Source organism: Myxocyprinus asiaticus, chromosome 35, assembly GCF_019703515.2.
Source record: "Myxocyprinus asiaticus isolate MX2 ecotype Aquarium Trade chromosome 35, UBuf_Myxa_2, whole genome shotgun sequence".
In the NCBI taxonomy this organism is placed as follows: domain Eukaryota; kingdom Metazoa; phylum Chordata; class Actinopteri; order Cypriniformes; family Catostomidae; genus Myxocyprinus; species Myxocyprinus asiaticus.
The window spans coordinates 41,124,142-41,144,949 of NC_059378.1; the positions used below are offsets into that span (position 1 = coordinate 41,124,142).

Below are 20,808 nucleotides of genomic sequence, written 5' to 3' on the forward strand. Positions count from 1 at the left end.
AATTCATTATTAAAACCAAAATGATCTAAAAGTTTTAGTTTTCTATGATATTGGTATAAGTTCCCTCTGAGTTCCGCATAGTCGACCCTTTTGGGCATAGGGACAAATGTAAGACCTCTCTCCAAAAGTTGTTCTTGGTCTCCAGAAAGAATAAAACACTTTGACAAATTTAAAATACTTCCAACTCGTGGGGTAGTAAATACACTCTTCTCCCCCCCTATGCGTTTAACTGAAACAGCCAATGCTCCAAAATTTGCATTGCTGTTTCCTTTGACCAATGTACAGGATCTCCTGGAACAGTACATAAAAGCAGTTGATTCATATCTGTTAAAGTGTTACATTTATTCATTATGTATTCATTAAGCCTGCGGATGAGCTTTTTGTTGCCCTGGTAACTGATCAGAGAAATTGATAATGGGCACAAACAGCTGTGCATTGGGGAAAATACCCGAAGCTATTTTCAATAATTGCTGCAGTCACTTGATCGATGTGACCGATTCTTGTTCCCTCAGACAATTATTTAAGCCCAAGGAGAGAACCACCCTCTGTACATTATCTTGAGGTGTCATTTGTTTCAGAACCCCAGTCATATGATAAAATGTGGCTCTTGGAAAGCTATCAGTCTGAACTAAAGTTGAGCTGGAATCCCCAATAAACACAATTGGTTTGTTGATCTCCAGATTCCAATCATTTATTTTCCTATTTGCACCTTTAAATAGCATTTTTTTTTTCTTGTTGTAAATCTATAAATCAAATTTGACCTCAAAATATTTAAAAAGGGTCTTTAGACCCCTTGTATACTAACCATGAATATATTCATTTATTAGTGGTTTTCACATTTCAAAGAATAACAAGTGGGTCCAGATGAGGGGTTGAAATGCTGAATAGACTGCTTTTTCTGAAATGACTAATATTCAACATGACATTATATATTCAATATGAAGTGGGATTACTAAGTCACTTTTTTAAATTGTTTCAAACTTTATATGTGATAACCTGTGATGTACTTTAACTATGATGTAACACATTTCATAACAACTCTCGTACACAAACGTGTGCTTAAAAATCGTATATGTCTTCAAAAGCCTTAATGTGATTTACAATGTATAGGAATAGGTAATCCTCTTGCAGTCAAACAAAGCTACTGGTCTAACTATTTCTCATAGGTGATTACATAAAAATTAAACATGATATAAAATTGAGTTCTATTTATAATAATAATTCTGTTTTTCCTCATTAGAACTTGATACAGGAATGGCAGAAAATACCATTTATGTCTCTTCTGTACATCAGAATCACTATTAGTCAAAGAAAAAGTGTAAACACTGCATGTGTTACTAAAACTGTATTTTATTTTTATTGAAACTTTATTTAATCAGGTTGGTCCCTGGCCAAGAAAAGCAGCACCCAGAGCTAGACAGTATAAGATACTCCAAAAACAACATATAAAAACTCAATTATTTACAACAATTACAATCGTAAGATTGATTTTCGGAAGACTTACTAATAATTTTACATTTATAAATTCTACGTTTAAGGACGGATTGCAAATTGTTCCAAGCAAATGGCACAGAAAACTTAAAAGCCTTTTTACCCATTTCTAAGCAAGCTTTAGGAACAGTCATATAAGTGCAATATATGAAACCCTAGTCCATATACACCACACACTGGAAAAAAGCTTGCTTTGAATTTTCATGATTTAATCATGCACATCAGTTCCACAGGAATCAATTAAGTTACATCAAAATATTTTTTTTATTAAATGTTATTCTTTGTCAAATAATTCACATAATTTCAACATAATGGAATAACATTTTTTAAAATGACTCAGTTGTAGCCTCAAAGTGATTTTATATGTGTCCATAACATTAATCATTTCTTCAGTTTTACATAACATTTTTGTGTCACATTACTGATTGATGTTATAAAGTTATGGTAGTAACTTAACTTTTAGCTAGCAATAGAATACACTGGCATGCTATATGCTAAGTGAAAACATACAGCAAAATTCTAAATGACTAAAATCGGTTAAATCTAAATCTAAAATTTCTACAGTTCTAAATCGGTTCTAAATCCCCCCCACAAAACAACCTACTAAAATCTATTAAGTCTCGCCCTTTTCTAATCTGGCTCATATATGCATAAAATAACACTTAATTTCCGCAAATCCTCTTGCCCATGTTTTTGGACATACTTGATTGGTTCACATTCACCCTACATGATGTAATCTAGTAGAGTGCACATTTTAGAGAATTTCATTAATCGAAAGCAAAGACAACAAGTTTAGAGGAGAAACACAATTTTGTTGTGTAGATCAGTCAACCTGCATTTTCCCGTTTTTTCAGTGCAATATCACCATAGAAACAGATAAATAACCAGTTAGACTTCCTACAATAGCCTTGTAAATAAATGTGTCAAACAGTAAGGAAAATAAATATACAAAACATACATATAAAATACATTTAGACCTGTGGATGATTCATTTTTATCAGATCAAACTGAGTTTAGTTTAGGCATAGAAGGAATGAATCATGCCAAATGAGTCAAGAATGAACATACAACAGAACAGTGTAGATCTTTTACAACCTTTTCTGATTGCAACAGCATATTGCTGTTCTTCAGATTTGAGGTTTTATGTCATTTTGTCTTCAGTCTCTTTGGTCAGATCACTGATTCTGGACATTGTATTTTAACAGTATGTGAAGCATAATGGTTACAGTTCTGTAGCAACCTCACAACTGCATCAATTGACATCTTTCTCTTTTCATCCTTAGAGAGCTCTGTAAATACAGCATAAAATCTGAATGATTACATTATTTAAAATGTACTCTGATGAGCCAAAATATTATGACCACTCACAGGTGAATCGCATAACATTGATCATCTCCCAATAAGGCCACATGTCAAGGACTGAGTAGATTAGATGGTAGGCGAACAATCAGTTCTCGTAGTCAACATGTTGAATGCAGGAGAATTGGGCAGGAGTAAAGACCTGAGCGACTTTGATAAGGGCCAGATTGTTTGGTTCAGAGCATCTCTGAAACAGCAAGGCTTGTGGGGTGCTCCCGGTCAGCAGTGGGGAGTACCTACCGACAGTGGTCTGAGGAGGGACAAACCACAAACCGGTGACAGGGTGTTGGGTGCTCAAGGCTCATCGATGCATGAGGACAACAAAGTCTATCCCATTTGGTCCAAACCGATAGAAGGTCTACTGTGACACAAGTCACAGAAAATGTTAATGATGGTTACAGGAGGAATGTGTCACAACACACAGTGCGTCGCACCCTGCTGCACCCATGATGACCCCTGTCCACTGTCGAATGGGCATGCGAGCATCGGAACTGGACCTTGGAGCAGTGTCTCGTTTTCTTTAACATCACATTGACGGCGGTGTACGTACAGTCATGGGAATAAGAAAGTACACCCTCCTTGAATTCTATGGTTTTATGTATCAGGATATAATAAAAATCATCTGGTCCTTAGCAGGTCTTAAAATTAGGTAAATACAACCTCAGATGAACAACAACACATGACACATTACACCATGTCATGATTTATTTAAGAAACAGTCCCATGATTAAAAGCTGAAGTTTTAGCAGTTTGCAGGTCTGGAGCATTCAGGAGTGTGTTATCACAGTGCCAAGGAGGAAAGACATCAGCAATGATCTTAGAGAAGCAGTTGTTGCTGCCCATCAACCTGGGAAGGGTTATAAGGCCATTTCCAAACAATTTAAAGTCCATCATTATACAATGAGACAGATTATTCCAAGCGGAAAACATTCAAGACAGTTGCCAATCTTCCCAGGAGTGGACGTCCCAGCAAATTCACCCCAAGGTCAGACCGTGCAATGATCAGAGAAATTGCAAAAAACCCAAGAGTTACATCTCAGACTCTGCAGGTCTCAGTTAGCATGTTAAATGTTAAAGTTCATGACAGTACAATTAGAAAAAGACTGAACAAGTATGGTTTGTTTGGAAGAGTTATCAGGAGAAAGCCTCTTCTCTCTAAAAAGAACATGGCAGCATGGCTTAGGTTTGCAAAGTTGCATCTGAACAAACCACAAGACTTCTGGAATAATGTCCTTTGGACAGATGAGACTAAAGTGGAGATGTTTGGCCATAATGCGCAGCGCCACGTTTGGTGAAAACCAAACACAGCATATCAGCACAAACACCTCATACCAACTGTCAATCACGGTGGTGGAGGGGGGATGATTTGGGCTTGTTTTGCAGCCACAGGAGCTGGGCATCTTGCAGTCATTGAGTCGACCATGAACTCCTCTGTATACCAAAGTATTCTGGAGTCAAATGTGAGGCCATCTGTCCGACAGCTAAAGCTTGGCCGAAATTGGGTCATGCAACAGGACAATGATCACCAGCACACCAGCAAATCAACAACAGAATGGCTGAATCAAGAAAAGAATCAAGATGTTGCAATGTCCCAGTCAAAGTCCAGACCTCAACCCGATTGAAATGCCTTAAGAGAGCTGTGCATAAACAAATGCCCACAAACCTCAATGAACTGAAGCAATGTTGTAAAGAAGAGTGGGCCAAAATTCCTCCACAACGATGTGAGAGACTGATAAAATCATACAGAAAATGATTACTTGAAGTTATTGTTGCTAAAGGTCATTCTACAAGCTACTGAATCATAAGGTGTACTTAGTTTTTCAGACATGGCTTTTCCGTTTTGGCTTTATTTTTGTTAAATAAATCACGACACGGTGTAATATGTCATGTGTTGTTGTTCATCTGAGGTTGTATTTACCTAATTTTAAGACCTGCTAAGGACCAGATGATTTTTATTATGTCCTGATCCGTAAAACCATAGAATTCAAGGAGGGTATACTTTTTTTCCCCATGACTGTATGTGCCGTTTACCTGGGGAAGTGATGGCATTTTTAAAGACGACAAGCCGGTGGAGGGAGTATGATGCTCTGGGCAATGTTCTGCTGGGAAACCCTGGGTCCGGCCATTCATGTGGATGTCAATTTGACACGTGCTCCCTACCTTAACATTGTTGCAGACCAGGTACACCCCTTCATGGCAGTGGTATTCCCTGATGGCAGTGGCCTCTTCCAGCAGGATAATGCGCCCTGCCACACTGCACACATTGTTCAGGAATGTTTGAGGAACATGATGAAGAGTTCAAGGTGTTGCCCTGGCCTCCAAATTCCCCAGATCTCAATCCGTTTGAGCATCTGTGGGATGTGCTGGAACAACAAGTCCGATCCACGGCTGCTCCACCTCGCAACTTACAGGACTTGAAGGATCTGCTGCTAATGTCTTGTGCCAGATACCACAGGACACCTTCAGGGGTCTTGTAGAGTCCATGCCTTGGCGGGTAGGCGCTGTTTTGGCAGCACGCAGAGGACCAACAGCATACTAAGCAGGTGGTCATAATGTTTTGGCTCATAAGTGTATATTAGATATTAGATATTTTTATATGACAACAGTGATACATAATGAATAACTACTGTATTTTTTTGTATTGAGTAATGTATAGTATGTAAAATACAAAACTGTATCAATTCAATAACTCACCAAAGGACTTAATATCCAGCAAATGCTTCCGAACTTCTTCTATCATTATAGTTTCCCATCTGCTTAATTCTCTCTCCAGTAGTGTCTTTATCTGCTCGGGGACTTAAAAAGTTTGATAAAGCATATGATAAATATTCATAACATGGGAAAATATCAGAACAAAATTTGAAGGCCCTGCCACCAAAACCAAAGGTTACGTGATGAATATTTTAGTTTTGTTTGTTTCACTGCCTCTGATTATACTATTATTAGGGTTTCCAACTGTCCCGTATTAGCCAGGACAGCCTATATTTTGGCCTAACTGAAGATGTCCCATACAGGATGGCAGTTTTCCATATTTTAGTGGTGAGACGCTCAAGAGGAACCATCCCCGGATTGAAGCAGCAAAATGCTCAAGGAGGGACAAAATATTTTGATTGATTTGTCAAAATAGGGCGAATTATAACACTGTCTAATTGTAAACTATTTAAAACAAAATAAATAATAAATACAGTAAAACGTCCACTTACTACAGTCCTGTTGAGGTGTAGGCACCACGTTCTGTGGTTCTGTGGTATAAGGAGATTGATTCTGAACTACAAATGAAACACATTTTTAAAAATGGAAATCATTTAGATATTCATAGATGTTCAAAGAACTTCTTATATAGTTTGCCAACTTACACTCAATTAGCCTATCTAAGCTTGCACTGTCAAGGTTTTCTTCCATGATATACATCCATAAGTTTCCTATCTTCTCTCTGATATCTTTAGCTTTTCTGTTAAACCCCTCATCCAGAAAGTGGCAGACATCCTTCAGTTTGATCTCATCCATCGTCACATTTTCTTGGGTATCAGTTCTCTGAAGATGCGACTCTACATCACGGTATTTCGCTGTAGTGTCGAGACAGAACACACAGTTTTCTGCCACCATCTGATCAATCTTCTGGAGCAGCTCTGTGACTTGATCTCGATTCTTCCTGTCTGTGTTGTCAAAGACGTGATATCTGTTCCCACATTTCTCAATCAGCCTCTGGAGGGCGTCACCTTCACTCTCAATGTGCTCCTCGATTGAGATGTCTGAAAATCTGTCGCCCCATGTGAACAAAACTATGGTGTGTCTCCAGACTTCCTCTCCAAAAATGGCCATGTACTCTTCGATGACCCGTTTTTGTTCATTCTTAAATGATGTGTCCGTAGGAATCACCAAGATCATGGCATTGGGAAATTTAATACGTTCTACTAGACCTTCACTCTCCAGGATTGCAGTCCGTACAAACTCTGGATTGAATTTAGTTGAGAGATACTTCCACCAGCCTGGCGTGTCCATCACCATTATTCTTCTGCCATTCACATCACCAGAATGGTTTGTGCACTGTTCTGTTTTTCCTTTCTTTAATATTTCATCATCGAAGATGGTGTTTACAGTTGAACTCTTGCCAGAAACGATCCACCCCGCCAGGACAATTCTGAGTTCTGAGAGCAGAGATACAGCTCCTTGTAGAAACATAATAATATTAGGATTTTGTTAGAGGTTTTCAGAAATATATGCAGAGTTTTTGTTTGCAATGTACAAATCTGTGGCTTACTTATTTCTGTCAGTAGTTCTCTTTTTTCCTGCACCATTGTTTGTCTGGCTTTTGCTCTCTCTTGGATTTCTTCTCTCTTTTTCTTCATCTCAAGTAGTTTTTCATCATCAGTTTCAAAGTGTTTGCCATTGTTTACAGTCACAGCACTATCAATCTTGACAAGCAGTTCTTCAACTCCATTACCTTTATTTTTAATATCAAAGATGTGGTATCTGTCTCCACATCTCTGGATGATCTGTTGCAGATCTTCTCCTTGACTCTGTATGTGCTGCTCAATAGAGTCGTATTTCAGTGAATCTGTTCGTGTAAAGAGCACTATGACATATGACCAGATTCTCTCTCCAAAAAGACCAAGATGTTCCTCAATACTGATTCTGTGCTCTTGAGTAAAATGTAAACTGAGATTAATAACCAGCAGAAAAACATGAGGTCCTGGTGGACACTTGAAGACACTGCACACCAGTTCCTGTTTGACCACTTCTGGTGAGTCTTGTAAGCCAAACATCTTCCACCAGCAGGGTGTGTTAATCAGATTAATCTTCCGTCCATTCACTTCACTGTCTCTCCTCACGGACTTCACAAAACATTTCTTAGGCTCAACTTCTCCACCTAAAATAGTGTTGATCACTGTGGCTTTTTCAGATTTCTGCCATCCCAGAACAACTACTCTTAAATCTGAAAGACAGATTTTTGTAAAGTCAAAATGTACAGTAAATTGCATGCAGCAAAAAAAATATTTTTTCCATAACCGACTCAAATATGTAGTCTGAATATCAAATAACAACTTGAAATCAGATTTTTACAAACCTAAACCAAACCACATCACATCCATATTTTATTTGAAATCTGATTAAAATCTTATTTTTGGAAATGTGTTTCAGTCTATATTTTATGCACATTAGTAGTTAATTAAACCATAAACATGCTAAACAATGAAGTTTAAGATGGTTTGTGACAATCAAAAAACTATTATTATTTTTTTTTACATTTGACATCTGAGCAAATTGCCTGTGAACTTTACCTTGCTGCATCGTTCTTGGCTTCTTTTTTGCTATCCAAAGAAAGACTTCAATAACTGGAAAAGAAATCTAATTATTAGGGGACAAAAATCAAACTGTAGTACAAACAAGAAAAAGAGAAAAATGCAACTAGTTCAAACTACAGGCAAAAAAAATACAAATTACTCTACTACTACTAATCTACTCAAAAGACACTTGGGACCATGAGGACTACAAGAGTACACTTTAGATCGTCATCATCAGAAATGAAGTGGAAGTGTTTATTTTTTCGCCCATATCTTTCATCTTGAAACCAGAATATCAGGTATGATTTGTTTTGTTGCTGAGAGTGATTAGACGGAAACATAACTTGGAAACAGATTTCAAACCAGAAGGCAGTGCTAACCAAAAAGTAGCACCAATATATGTTTCCCCAAATAAACTAATAAACTAGTAGCAAGCAGAAATTGATCCTCAGTGGGAATGAAAATACATTTCTCCTTATGTAGGCTAATAAATGTGAGAGGTCAGAGAACTAAAACTACCATTAAAGGCCTTATTATTGATCATTTAACGTGGATTAAAGCATTGCTTTTGTAGATAAACTTTAAGCCTGCGAGTTTAGATGTCCTTTTCCTTCCAGATTTTTAAATTAAGACTATGTGGTTTCATGTTACTTTGGATCATTTATAATTGTTACAACACAAAATCACATTTCAACTTCAACAATCTTTTATAATCACTCATGTGACATGACTTCAGGCTCTATGACAGATTATGAATGCTGCTAAACTGCTTACCACATAATCTAACAAAAGAAACAGTCTCTTCTGATTAGCATTAAACATTAGAATATTTGGAACATCTCTTATAATCCTTAAAATGCCAAAGACACTTAAAGAGAGAATTATGTATTGTTCAGTTTAGAGTTCAGAGTTATGTGCATGTGAGGATCATTAGGTGAAAGGTGAAACCTTTCGCAAGGTGAAATAACTACAAAAAACAACAGTAGAGTAAGGATCATCAAAACATAGGCCTTAAAGGGACAGTGCACCCAAAAATGAAAATTCTCTCATCATTACTCACCCTCATGCCATACCAGATGTGTATGACTTTCTTTCTTCTGCTGAACAAAAATGCTGATTTGTAGAAGAATATCTCAGATCTGTAGGTCCATACAATGCAAGTCAACAGGGTCCAAAACTTTGAAGCTCAATAAAGCACATAAAGGGCAGCATAAAAGTAATCCAAACGACTCCAGTGGTTAAATCCATGTCTTCAGAAGAGATATGATAGGTGTGGGTGAGAAACAGATAAATAAATTCTCCACCCAATAAAAGCATTTATATAAACCTAGCTTTAAAATCGCCTCGTTCTCTACTTCCGTGACTTCCCTATGTCACTAGGGGGTTCATTAATTCATGACCGCCTCTACATCGAGAAAACATCAATGCCTACTTTGTGTCATTGCATCCTTGGCCCCGCCCACTGGTGCTCAGTTTGTACTCAGAGGGAGAGAGAGCAGGACAAAGAGGCCTAGTGTGGCCTAACTATTCCTGAACACCAAAGAGGACCCATCTGAACTATTTTTGTATATTAACATGCACTAGACAGAAATCTTTGACCGCTGTCAGGTGTCTCGCACCGCTTTTAAAAGACGCTGTGTCAAGTAGGGATGCCGCAATTATACAGTTTTACTATTAACCACAATTATAAATGTCACGGTTAATTTAACCATAAGAATTTCGAATCAGTGGTTAAAAACTGTGAAATGCTTTATTTACACGTGGCAAAAATATATATAATGTATAAAAATATATTCTAAAAGAGTTATTTAGAAAATTTTGTAAGACTAATTGTGAAAAACCTTGCGCATGTGTGGGTTCTGGCGCTGTTGCTATGGTTACGGACGGTGGCTGCATGGTGCTTGCTGGCCAGGTGTCGCGGGCTGAACATTATCTTTTTAATTCACATGAAACTGTGGCTACTACACACAAACTCCAAAATATAAAAGAGGAATTCGATCTACCAGATTCATATCCATCAAAAAAGCGGCTGTTTGGGAGCATTTAAATGACTGACTGAAGACGACGGATGTAAAACAAGCAAACAGAAGTCATAGAAAGATACATATCCTACAAATGGACAGGATGCTCCACTAGTCGTCCAACAACAAACTAGTATGTTTAATATTTTTAGCTATAGTGATTTTAAAGTGATGAATTAAAAGATGCAACTTTTTAAATGTTTACTATATGCGTGCTGTCAGCGCGCGGTGCATTGTGTGTGCATCAGCGAGTGTAATTTGAGAAGTTGTGTCTTAAATCGTCCTCATTATTTAAAGCATTGCTTCTGTACAAATTCACCGCATTCAACAATAAATGCCAGTTTTAGTCATTATCTGACTTTAAATCGTCTGCTGTAAGCAATGTTCCCATTATTATGCATAGACCACAGGTTTATTTGTCAGGTGTTGTGGACAGTACTTTTATGAAATCTGTTGCTGATGCTTTATGTTGGGGTGTCTGACAGAACAATGGATTGCTTTAATAAACTGTTGCAGAAGAAAAAAATACTGTTGGATGCCTTGAACTACATGCTGCGCACCCACAATAATCTTACGTTACATTATGCACTTTTGAAGCACTCTTGTTACACTGAAGCAAATCACTGAGCTCGGGATGCACACAATGCCTAGACTGGAGCATCTCTTATTACTTCTTATTTATTTTTTTGTGTATTTATCAGTTTTCTTTATAGGGCTGCCCTTAGCTTCCACATATCCCCCAGAAATATGTCCCCTAAGACATTCAATTGTGATATGATATGCATTTTTTTGCATCAGTGCTAATTTGCAAATAATGTAAAAGCAGTTAATCTAACCGTCAAAAACTCACACCGCGGCATCCCCAGTGTCAAGTTACAACTCTGAACAGGAGATGCCAGTATGGAGCTTTACAGGCCCAGCTGTAACACTGGAATCAGAGGCGAGACTCTTCCACCACATCTCACAGGACCATGAGCGCCTGCTCAGCGTGCACAAAAGACAGGCATCGGAGTACGAGCAGCTCATCGGGTAGCACACGGCTCTGAAGGGTAGCCAGAGAACTCTGTAACAGGAGCACCGCTCACTGGAAAGCAAGTCAACCGCTCCCAAGTGCACCGTGCTTTGGACTATGTATGTGTGTTTTTTTCGGCTCATATCAGCGTGGATTGCTTGTGAACCAGTCATAATATGATTCAAGCTTTGCAAAGGAACTGTTATTGAAGAATGGGGCAGTTAAATACACTTGGACCTGATTAGAAAAATAAGTAAACCGTTTCATTCATGAATATTTCAAATGTCATGACTGTTTCATAGTTTATTTTAGAGGTAGACCGATATATCGGTTTTACTGATTAAACGGCACCAATAGTTGCTGGTTATTGGCAAAACTCTGCCGATAGTTGCCGATATTTGTATTGCCGATATCATCATTTCAAAATAAGAGTCCCTGGTGTGTTTTGAGCTTGTTTATACTTAAAAGTCCTGCATTATGCACCAAATCTTCATTTTTTTCTGGTCATTATTGGGATTTTGGTTGAACAAAAAACTGCATCTAGGATTTTATTCATTTTGGACTTCTGTCTTTGTCCGCCATGGTAAAGAAAGAATATGAATATTTCTGACATTCTATAAATCGATTTTAAAAACTATTGTCCGATTAATCGGTTATCAGACTTTTCCACCACCTTAGTTATCGGTCGACCTCTAGTTTATGGTGCTGAGTGTTAAAAGTTCTGCTTGAGATGTGTTGGATGTGTGTAAACCCTGCAATTTAGTTTTATTATATTGTGGAGCTTGTTCATTCTCTTCAAGTTTCAAATATGGCTTTTGAGGGGCTGCACGATGTTACCCAGTCATAACAGTGGGCGTTTACGTTGAAGTTCTAAGGAGGTGCATTGGCCAAAACCGAGAATTTCAGACAGAGGGCCAGAGATAGAGTGGAAAATTATCTTATTTACTTTTGTAATGCAAAAAAAACATTATCACTGGACCTCAGGGAATATAATAAAATTATAAAAAAATTAGCATTTCATGACCCCTTTAAGAACACAAAGTCCAAACAGCGCTGGATAAAGTGGATATTTACCTACAATAAACTAAAACAAAAGGATACTTTTTAGAGAGGTAACACTGAGAAACTTCAATGAGCACTGTGTCATGTGAATAAGGGTCCGTTCACACCAAACGTGTTATGTTTTTAAATTGTTTTCAATGTAAACATTTGCTAGGCGGCCCCTGAACCATCTTTTTGTGGCCCGCTTGATGTTGTCGTGATATTAATTAATTATAAGGTGTCAATTTTCTAGAGCATTTATAGTAATACTCAGTATCACTGAATTTCTGTATAGTTACTGTATAAAGGAAAAGAAACAGAAGTAAAGGAGTAATTTCCTGACTTCCTTTTACATTCGCCATATTGACCGTTCCAATTTCTCCCATTCATTTTCATACCAGTGATCCATTTTGGGTTAAATTATTATTATTGGAAGAAATGATGCAGCACTTGTTTGAAGTCAGAGAGTGAAAATTCAGAAGTGATGCACTAGGTTAAAATGATTTTCTTGTTTCTTTCTTATATGTCAAAATGACGGACTGCATTTGAAATTATCAAGCAATGTTTTAAAAATCGATAAACGACTGAGAATTTTCAGTTAACGCAACCCCCGATCATGTTGGGTTACGTGATTGTTTGTTCCCCAACAGAAATAATGAGCCTGAGATGCCACTGGACAACATAATCATATTTGACAGATTATACCTGCTTTCTATTAATAGCAATAATTGCTGACATTTCACACAATGTCCATTTTTGTCATTTTGCTGCAGTATATGGCCTCTTTGTAAAAGTGTGGAACTTTAGAAAACAACAACAACAACAACAACATATGATCATTCAGAAGTATTTAGGAAATGCACTTTTACATGTATTAAGTTATATACGTGAGTGTATTTAATGTGTCTTAATTTATTCATGTTAATTACATGTTTTCGTAATGTAATAAAATAGTATGTTGTTTGCTAAATGTAATTAAAGTCTTTGCAATTAAATAAATATATAAATAAAAACAGTAGGGCCCTCAAAGCTGAAAGGATCCTGCTCTGCGGCCCTCGGGCTATCCAAAGTTGAGTACCCCTGTGCTATATGGATGTCTTTGACCACTGCACCACGTTTCAATGTGTTTTTTGCATCTCTCACACGAGCGCAGTATTTGTAGATGCCGTGTCAATTAAAAAAGAACTTCAACTGTTAAAAATGTCTCGAGACACCTGCATTCTGCTCTGTTTGTTGCGTTGCAGCTTGCCATTTTCTGAACGGTTACTACTTTTAGATGTTTTACATCATTACTCGCTTAAGTTAACTTCTGCATGCAGATGTTTATTTTACTCATTTGTGATTTTAACAAGTATTGAAGAGAGTTTGTTGCCAATTCCAGACTGCAAGTTCTTTATTTAATTTAACACAACTCAGAGTAAGGAGTAACTGATGGATGACAGTCAGTGTCTGATGAAAGGAGCATGCAGTGAGTTTTACACGATAAGCATGTGTCTGTAATTTGGCCCCTGATCAATAGTGCAGTATGCGCAAAGAAAGTGACAGATCTCTTGGTGTAAAGTAGGTTGTAAATAATAAGAATCTAGCTTATACTGATATTTATTGAGTTCAAAGCGTGGACCAAACTTTTGAGGAAAACTGAGACCCTTTGTTAGACATGTCCTTAGGCAAGCTAGAAAGTCTGAATACATGGTTGAACCAGTTTCCGTAGCTACGGGTCATGAAAGGTAACAAAAAAATAAATAAAAATAAGCCTGTGAGAAATGGGTCTATGATAACAAATACCATGGTAAACCCATGGAAAAACAGTAAGTCTGTGGAGAGATTTTGTCTTTTTGATTGTTTCTATAAATTCAATAACATGTCTTCTTCCTAAACATTGTTATAATGAAACCCTCGTGTACATTAATTAAGAAGTTCTCTTTATTTCAGGAATAAGGGCTGTAAATTAATCCAAATCATTTAAAAACTGAAGTTAATAAAAAGAATGATGACCCTGGAAATGTTTAGTTGCCTGTAGATGTCTAGACATCTAGACTTTAAAATCGTTTATTTTCTCTGTGTTTAAAGCAACGGCAATTCAGTTTGTCTGTATATGTAGAGAAAACCAAACTAACTAATGCTCAAATAATGCTGAAACTCATTGCAACCCAGAGTTTCATACTCCTGATGTAAACCATAATGTAAAGATACAGAAGACTGGTGATTTGCTTAAATCAACTTTATTGATTCTATAATGATAAGTTACTTGTTAAACTTATCAAAGAACTTCACAAGAAATAACCTGCAAAATTTCGGCAAGACTACAGATTGATATAACTTTAAAATTTGCTGTAACAAGCATCAAGTCAAATGCTTTTATCAAATAGCCATACAAAAGCAAATTTACAGAGAGTTTTGTGTTATTCAGTGTGATAAACAGTGTGAAAAAAGCATAAACTTCATAACACTACTCTTACACGCACACTTGGTCTGTAAAGTTTTTTGTGATTAATCGTGATAAAGCAAACATTAAAATATTATCATAAATATATTTACTTTATACTTTGTCTCAAAGAACTTGCAAGACATTGGTTAGTCATCAGTTATCATGTATTTTAATACATGTTAAAATGTTCAGATGGTTTTTTTTTTTGCAGATAGAATTAATTAGACACATTTTTTACAAGTATACATCTTTGGGTCAAGTATATACATACATGCCATGAAATCAGTGAACATGCTGTAATTAAAAGTGGGGAGAAAATAGTGAAGTTTTGGGAAGTGAAAAAATAAACACATTTATTTTTTTTATGCATTAAACAGTCATCTATTAATCACAGAAATTAACGCGTTAAATTTCCCAGCCCTAATTTATATAAAAACAGTCTAAAAGCTAGACGGTTCCTGGTCCTAAAGCAGTACCCACTCCGCTCCACAGAACTTTGTCCACCTGCTCCAAACTCTACCCATCTATTTTAAGACTATGCCATCCATTCTAGTGGCAGCTGTCTTAAAGTCCCTCTCCAGTCACTGGTTTAACCCCCAAAAACTCATCTTTCTTAATCAAAATGATATATTTAAAAGTTTTTTTTTTTTTCCATGAAAATAATCCCTTCATGCCTTAAAATGGCTTATATATAACTCTACATAGTAGTAGTCCCCACCTCCATCTCCATCTCCACTCACCCCTGCACCTCTCGCCTGCAGCTTGGGCTTGCTCTGTCCCCAGGATAAATTGATGGAACCGCATTGGGCTTCAGTTTAAGTTTAGTGGCGAAACTCATCTGTTTTTGGTAAAATTTTGAAAACTGTTCTCTGAAAAATGACAACTGCAAACCCGAGTTTTCTCTGAAAGTTTTGCTGGGACATTACGATTTTTCCAAATAAACAGCACCCATTTATCTAGGATTTTCAGATCCTTTGGTAATACACGAAGGCTCACCATTTGTCCTTTCGCAACTTTGCATCCGAAAACAGAACATGTCTTGCAAAATACCGATACGTAGCTACACTTGGGTTCTCCTGATACCCCTTGCTTTGCCATAGCATATCCTATTGATACAGAAAGCCCCACCCCGCAAATTGATAGGATTGGTTCCTTAGGTTTGTGATGTGTTTTTGAGACTGTCTTTGGTACACTGCAATTCCAAAGCGAAAATGCTCAGCCATGGCGTTGACTGCTGATTTCACTCATGGTATGTCTTCTAGCATATAAAAAACATCATATGGACATGTAAACAAGGTTAAAAACTTGATTTTAACTGGAGGGGGTCTTTAAATATGAAAATGTTCTGCCTTTGCTTTTAGAATTTGCCACTTCAATAAAATGATCTGTTTGCCTTCATTCTTAAATTATACAAATATAAATGAAAATGAATAAGAGTTCAAATGAAAGATACATATAATGGACAGATAAAACAACTAAAATGTAGCTTTAATGTTGTGTTCATCTTCTTCGGCTTACGTTTAAGAAATGGCTGTATTGGAAGTGCTGCACGATGTTAGCCAATCACAACAGTGGGCGTTTACATTGAAGTCCTATAGGGCCAGACAGATTGAAACCGAGCATTTCAGAGAGAGGGCCAGAGATAGGGTGGAAAATTATTATATATGGCTGAGTTATGACTGTTTGGTACAAATAAAAAAACAACAACAACAACAAAAAAAAACTATACTAACATTATAAGTGGACCTCAAGGAAGATAATAAAATGATTAAAAAATAGTATGTCATGACCCCTTTAAAACTTAATAATTAATGCACACTCTGCTAAAACCAGCAAATCAATGCAAACCTGCAAATAAATAATGTAAATGGATAAAATAATGAATTATTCCACAATGAACACAGTTAAAATCATGTGGTGGGAGGCTGTCCCACAGGCTTTACAAGTACGTTAGTATCTCATAATCAAATAGTTTGAAACTTTAGAAATATTATTTTTACACATAAGGATCATTTAATGATTCAGCTATGGATAATGTGATTTAATTCTGAATTTTGAAGGTATTATTCTTCGATATGATGTGTATTCTGTGGATCTTCTGCTAGATCACTGAGATAGGACAACGATTCATATCCAGATGTGCTGTGTTTCTCACAACTCTGAATCCACCTCCACACCTCACCTGATCTTTGGATCACATTTTCATCTATAGATGTTACAAATTCAAAAGAGTATGCATGAGTGGTAGATAATGTGATTTTAGCCAGAGAAATAATTTAATTTCCCTGTGATTAAAGCTATGAAAATTCAGTTATCGTTGTGTAAGAAAATATTTCTTTGCTGCCAGTTCAGTGACTCACCGCTTGATGCTTTAGAATTCTGCAAAATCCTCCAGAACCCCTCCATTATTATAGATTCCCACCTGCTTCCTTCTCTCTCGATCTTATTCATGAGTTTTTCATCAACTGGCTCTTGCAATTAAAGAGTAAAGTAGTACTGAACGCAGAGGACTAGATTCACACATATGGCTCATACAACTCGGATAAATCGATTTTACTTAAAACCCTACTTACTGATCTCCTTTTGATGACTGTTGATCTGTGATTCAGATTTATTTGATTCATCCTCTTTAACTGTAAATAAAAACACAATATTACTGGAACTGAAATAAGACTGAGAACTCATAACTCATTTTAAGATCACTGACTTACATTCTAGAGGGTTTTCCAAACTTCTCTGGCTTGCAAGGTCATTATATTCAGTGAAATCCATCAATATTTCTTTTGTTGTATTTTTAATTCCCTTAAATCTGTTGTTTAGCTCCTCACTTAGTAATTTCAGCACATGTTGTGGGTTCTTCTTCATCTGAATCCAGATCTTGTTATGTGTCAGTCTCATGAAGATTCATTTCTGCAGCACAGCGAGTTTTGAGACAGAACACACAGTTTTCTGCCACCATCTGATCAATCTTCTGGAGCAGCTCTGTGACTTGATCTCGATTCTTCCTGTCTGTGTTGTCAAAGACGTGATATCTGTTCCCACATTTCTCAATCAGCCTCTGGAGGGAGTCTCCTTCACTCTCAATGTGCTCCTCGATTGACAAGTCTGGATATCTGTCACCCCATGTGAACAAAACTATGGTGTGTCTCCAGACTTCCTCTCCGAGAACAGCCATATTTTCTTCAATGATTCTCTTTTGTTCTTTCCAAAATGAAGTGTCTGCAGGAATCACTAATATTACTGCATGGGGAAATTTTCCACTCTCTGAAATACTCTCTAGAAGTGATGTCTGGACAAACTCTGGATTGAATTTAGTTGAAACATACTTCCACCAGCCTGGCGTGTCCATCACTGTTATCTTCCTTCCATTCACATCTCCAGAACGTTCTACATATTTTTTTGTTTTTCCTGCTTTAAATACGTCATCATTGAAGATGGTATTTCCTGCTAAACTTTTCCCAGAAAGGATCCAACCCACCAGTACAACTCTCAGTGATCGGAGTGGAAACACATCATCTTCAGAGAAAATGTGTCATTATTTGTAAAGATTGATAATTCCAAGCTGTTCATTCATCACTAATATAACTGTAATTGACTTACCTTTTACTTTAAGCTGTTCTGTTTTTTCCTGCACCATTGTTTGTCTGGCTTTTGCTGTCTCTCTGATGTCTTCTCTCTTTTTCTTCATCTCAAGTAGTTTTTCATCATCAGTTTCAAAGTGTTTGCCATTGTTTACAGTCACAACACTATCAATCTTGACAAGCAGTTCTTCAACTCCATTACCTTTATTTACAATATCAAATATGTGGTATCTGTCTCCACATCTCTGGATGATCTGTTGCAGATCTTCTCCTTGACGCTGTATGTGCTGCTCAATGGATTCATCTTTCAGTGAAACTGTTCGTGTAAAGAGCACTATGACATATGACCAGATTCTCTCTCCAAAAAGACCAAGATGTTCCTCAATACTGATTCTGTGCTCTTGAGTAAAAGGCAAACTGAGATCAATGACCAGCAGAAAAACATGAGGTCCTGGTGGACACAGGAAGACACTGCACACCAGTTCCTGTCTGACAACTTCTGGCAAATCCTTCAAACTGTACTCCTTCCACCAGCAGGTTGTGTTAATCAGAGTGATCTTTCTCCCATTCACTTCACCTTCTCTCCTCACAGACTGTATAAAGAATCTGTCCAACTCAACTTCATTACCAAAAATACTGTTAATCACTGATGCTTTTTCAGAGAACTGGGAACCCAGAACAACCCCTCTTAGCACTGAAAAAATGGGAGAAAAATGAATGGGAATGGACAACAGGCCATACATTTCTTATACATCTCAGTGTCATATTGAAAGTTTGGTCACACATTGTATTAGGTGGCCTTAACTACTATGTACTAACATTAAATATATACAAGACTATGTATTTACTGTGTAACTACATGTTGTTCTGCAAAATTCCCACATTTGCTGCTACTGAGGTTGAGGTACGGGTAGGTTTATGAGTAAGGGTAGTGTTAGGGTTAGGATTAGGAGTAAGGGATGGGTTAGGGTTAGGGGTAAAGTTAACAGTGTAACTCCAAATGTAATTAAATGCAAGTATTTTAAATATAATTACAATGCAACAACATGTATGTACATAATAAGTACATTGTATCAAATGGTTAAGTACATACAGTAGTAGTTAAGGCCACCTAATATAAAGTGGATCTGAAAGTTTTTTAAACCATCAGTGTTAAACCATTTAGTACAAAACCTAGCAGTTCGCTAAGTGTTTGAAAATCATCCCAACTTTTGTTACCCAAGAAGAAAGAAAAATTTCTAGGAACAGTAATCTGAATATAAGTGCCAAACTCCTAAACATTACACATTTTTTATCCATAGGACAAAACAAGATAAAGGGTCAAGTAATCTTTTTTCTATTTATTTTACAGCAGACAGTGCATGTATAGCATTTGAACAAGCACAGAAATCAAATGCGAGTGACATTTGACACCCTGCCAAATTGCCTGCACAACTTACCTTGATCCATTTTCTCGCTGAGTCTTGGCTTCTATGTTTTAATCCAAACAGAGGCTTTTAAGTCCTGGCAGAAAAATCAAACCAGTGAAAATCTACATGACGAATAAAAGTATATGCCAACTTAACATACTGGTGCAAAGAAGTAAGGCAGAAAGCGAAAGACTTTTCAACACTGTTTTGGATACTCCTTAAAACCAGAATATCAGGTTAGTTTTGCTGCGGAGATGAGACAATGATTAGAAGGGAACTTGGGTTATAAACTAAAATCTGACAACCAAGTATACACTTTAAAGCTCTAAAATCGATCGTTACTCAGGTAGAATACAAATACTTTAAATTTTCCGTAGGTATACTAATAATAATAATGCTGAGTGGGTAACAAAGTATTATTTGTTAAGTTCAAGAAACAGAGCCAAAGGGAAATGTAGAATACTTACTTACTGCATTAGCGGCAAACTTGTTTACACACTGATAAAATGGGTTGGCTTACTACACAATGAAAATCTGTTTTATGAAATTCTGAAACCATATGAATGTCAGGACTGTTACTGTACCAGCATCTAACCACCAGATATTGCTACAGCCTCAGTTTTGATAGTCAACCTATACTTCCCCATGCCTCATATCCATGAACTTGATTACCTGTTGAGCCCTTATAAACTCCAAATGTGAACTCATTCCTTGCAAGTATTTTGGTTCTTAGACTGCAATTCTGAGTGTTCTCTTGCCTTGACTTGGGTGTTATTTTGACCTTTGCTTTCTTCCTGTGTTTGCCTCTTGGATTGTGTTTTTTAGATTTGTTTCCCTTTTCATTGGATTACCTATGTCTCTGATCTTCTTGCCTGTTTCATGGACTCTGATTGTAGATTTGTGTTTCATTTACAAGTATCTGCTAGCCCAGTCATTCGACAGATGAATCACAGAATACTTCACCCAACTTAGATCCAACAGAGATTCAGCTCACTCTGGCTTCTCACCACTCACAACTGGAAAAGCTCACCACCCTCATCAGAGAAATCCTAACTACCCAACCCACTAATGTTGCTGCAATTGAACCTGCAATTCAGTCCGTTCACAGTGAACTGTGCTTAGCGCTTCCATAAAAGTTTGATGATACCACAGCAGCATGTGGGAGGTTTCTACATCAGTGC

At 37.0% G+C, this 20,808-nt stretch overlaps 2 protein-coding genes across 5 annotated transcripts; both read right to left on the reverse strand.

The window, feature by feature from the left end:
- Nucleotides 1-1,343: 1,343 nt before the first annotated feature.
- On the reverse strand, nucleotides 1,344-8,358 carry LOC127426486 (GTPase IMAP family member 8-like). 2 transcript variants are annotated; one of them, XM_051673339.1, is made up of 6 exons: nucleotides 8,133-8,358; nucleotides 7,112-7,786; nucleotides 6,207-6,998; nucleotides 6,054-6,119; nucleotides 5,545-5,646; nucleotides 1,344-2,780 (listed from the first exon to the last, which is right to left on the reverse strand). In XM_051673339.1, the coding sequence occupies exons 1-6, from the start codon at nucleotides 8,140-8,142 to the stop codon at nucleotides 2,662-2,664; spliced, it is 1,764 nt and encodes a 587-aa protein (XP_051529299.1). In that variant the 5' UTR covers nucleotides 8,143-8,358; the 3' UTR covers nucleotides 1,344-2,661. The 2 variants fall into 2 exon arrangements, with proteins under 2 accessions (XP_051529299.1, XP_051529298.1); XM_051673338.1 differs by having other exon boundaries at nucleotides 6,207-7,019.
- Nucleotides 8,359-14,415: 6,057 nt separating this feature from the next.
- Nucleotides 14,416-19,784, reverse strand: LOC127426497 (GTPase IMAP family member 7-like). Of its 3 annotated transcripts, none has more exons than XM_051673356.1 (5): nucleotides 19,658-19,784; nucleotides 18,238-18,912; nucleotides 17,211-17,270; nucleotides 16,998-17,108; nucleotides 14,416-16,843 (listed from the first exon to the last, which is right to left on the reverse strand). In XM_051673356.1, the coding sequence occupies exons 1-5, from the start codon at nucleotides 19,665-19,667 to the stop codon at nucleotides 16,701-16,703; spliced, it is 999 nt and encodes a 332-aa protein (XP_051529316.1). In that variant the 5' UTR covers nucleotides 19,668-19,784; the 3' UTR covers nucleotides 14,416-16,700. The 3 variants fall into 3 exon arrangements, 1 of the variants encoding a protein (XP_051529316.1); XR_007894786.1 differs by adding an exon at nucleotides 17,349-18,153 and having other exon boundaries at nucleotides 16,806-16,843; nucleotides 16,998-17,270; XR_007894785.1 differs by lacking the exon at nucleotides 14,416-16,843 and adding an exon at nucleotides 17,349-18,153 and having other exon boundaries at nucleotides 17,036-17,108.
- Nucleotides 19,785-20,808: the final 1,024 nt, after the last annotated feature.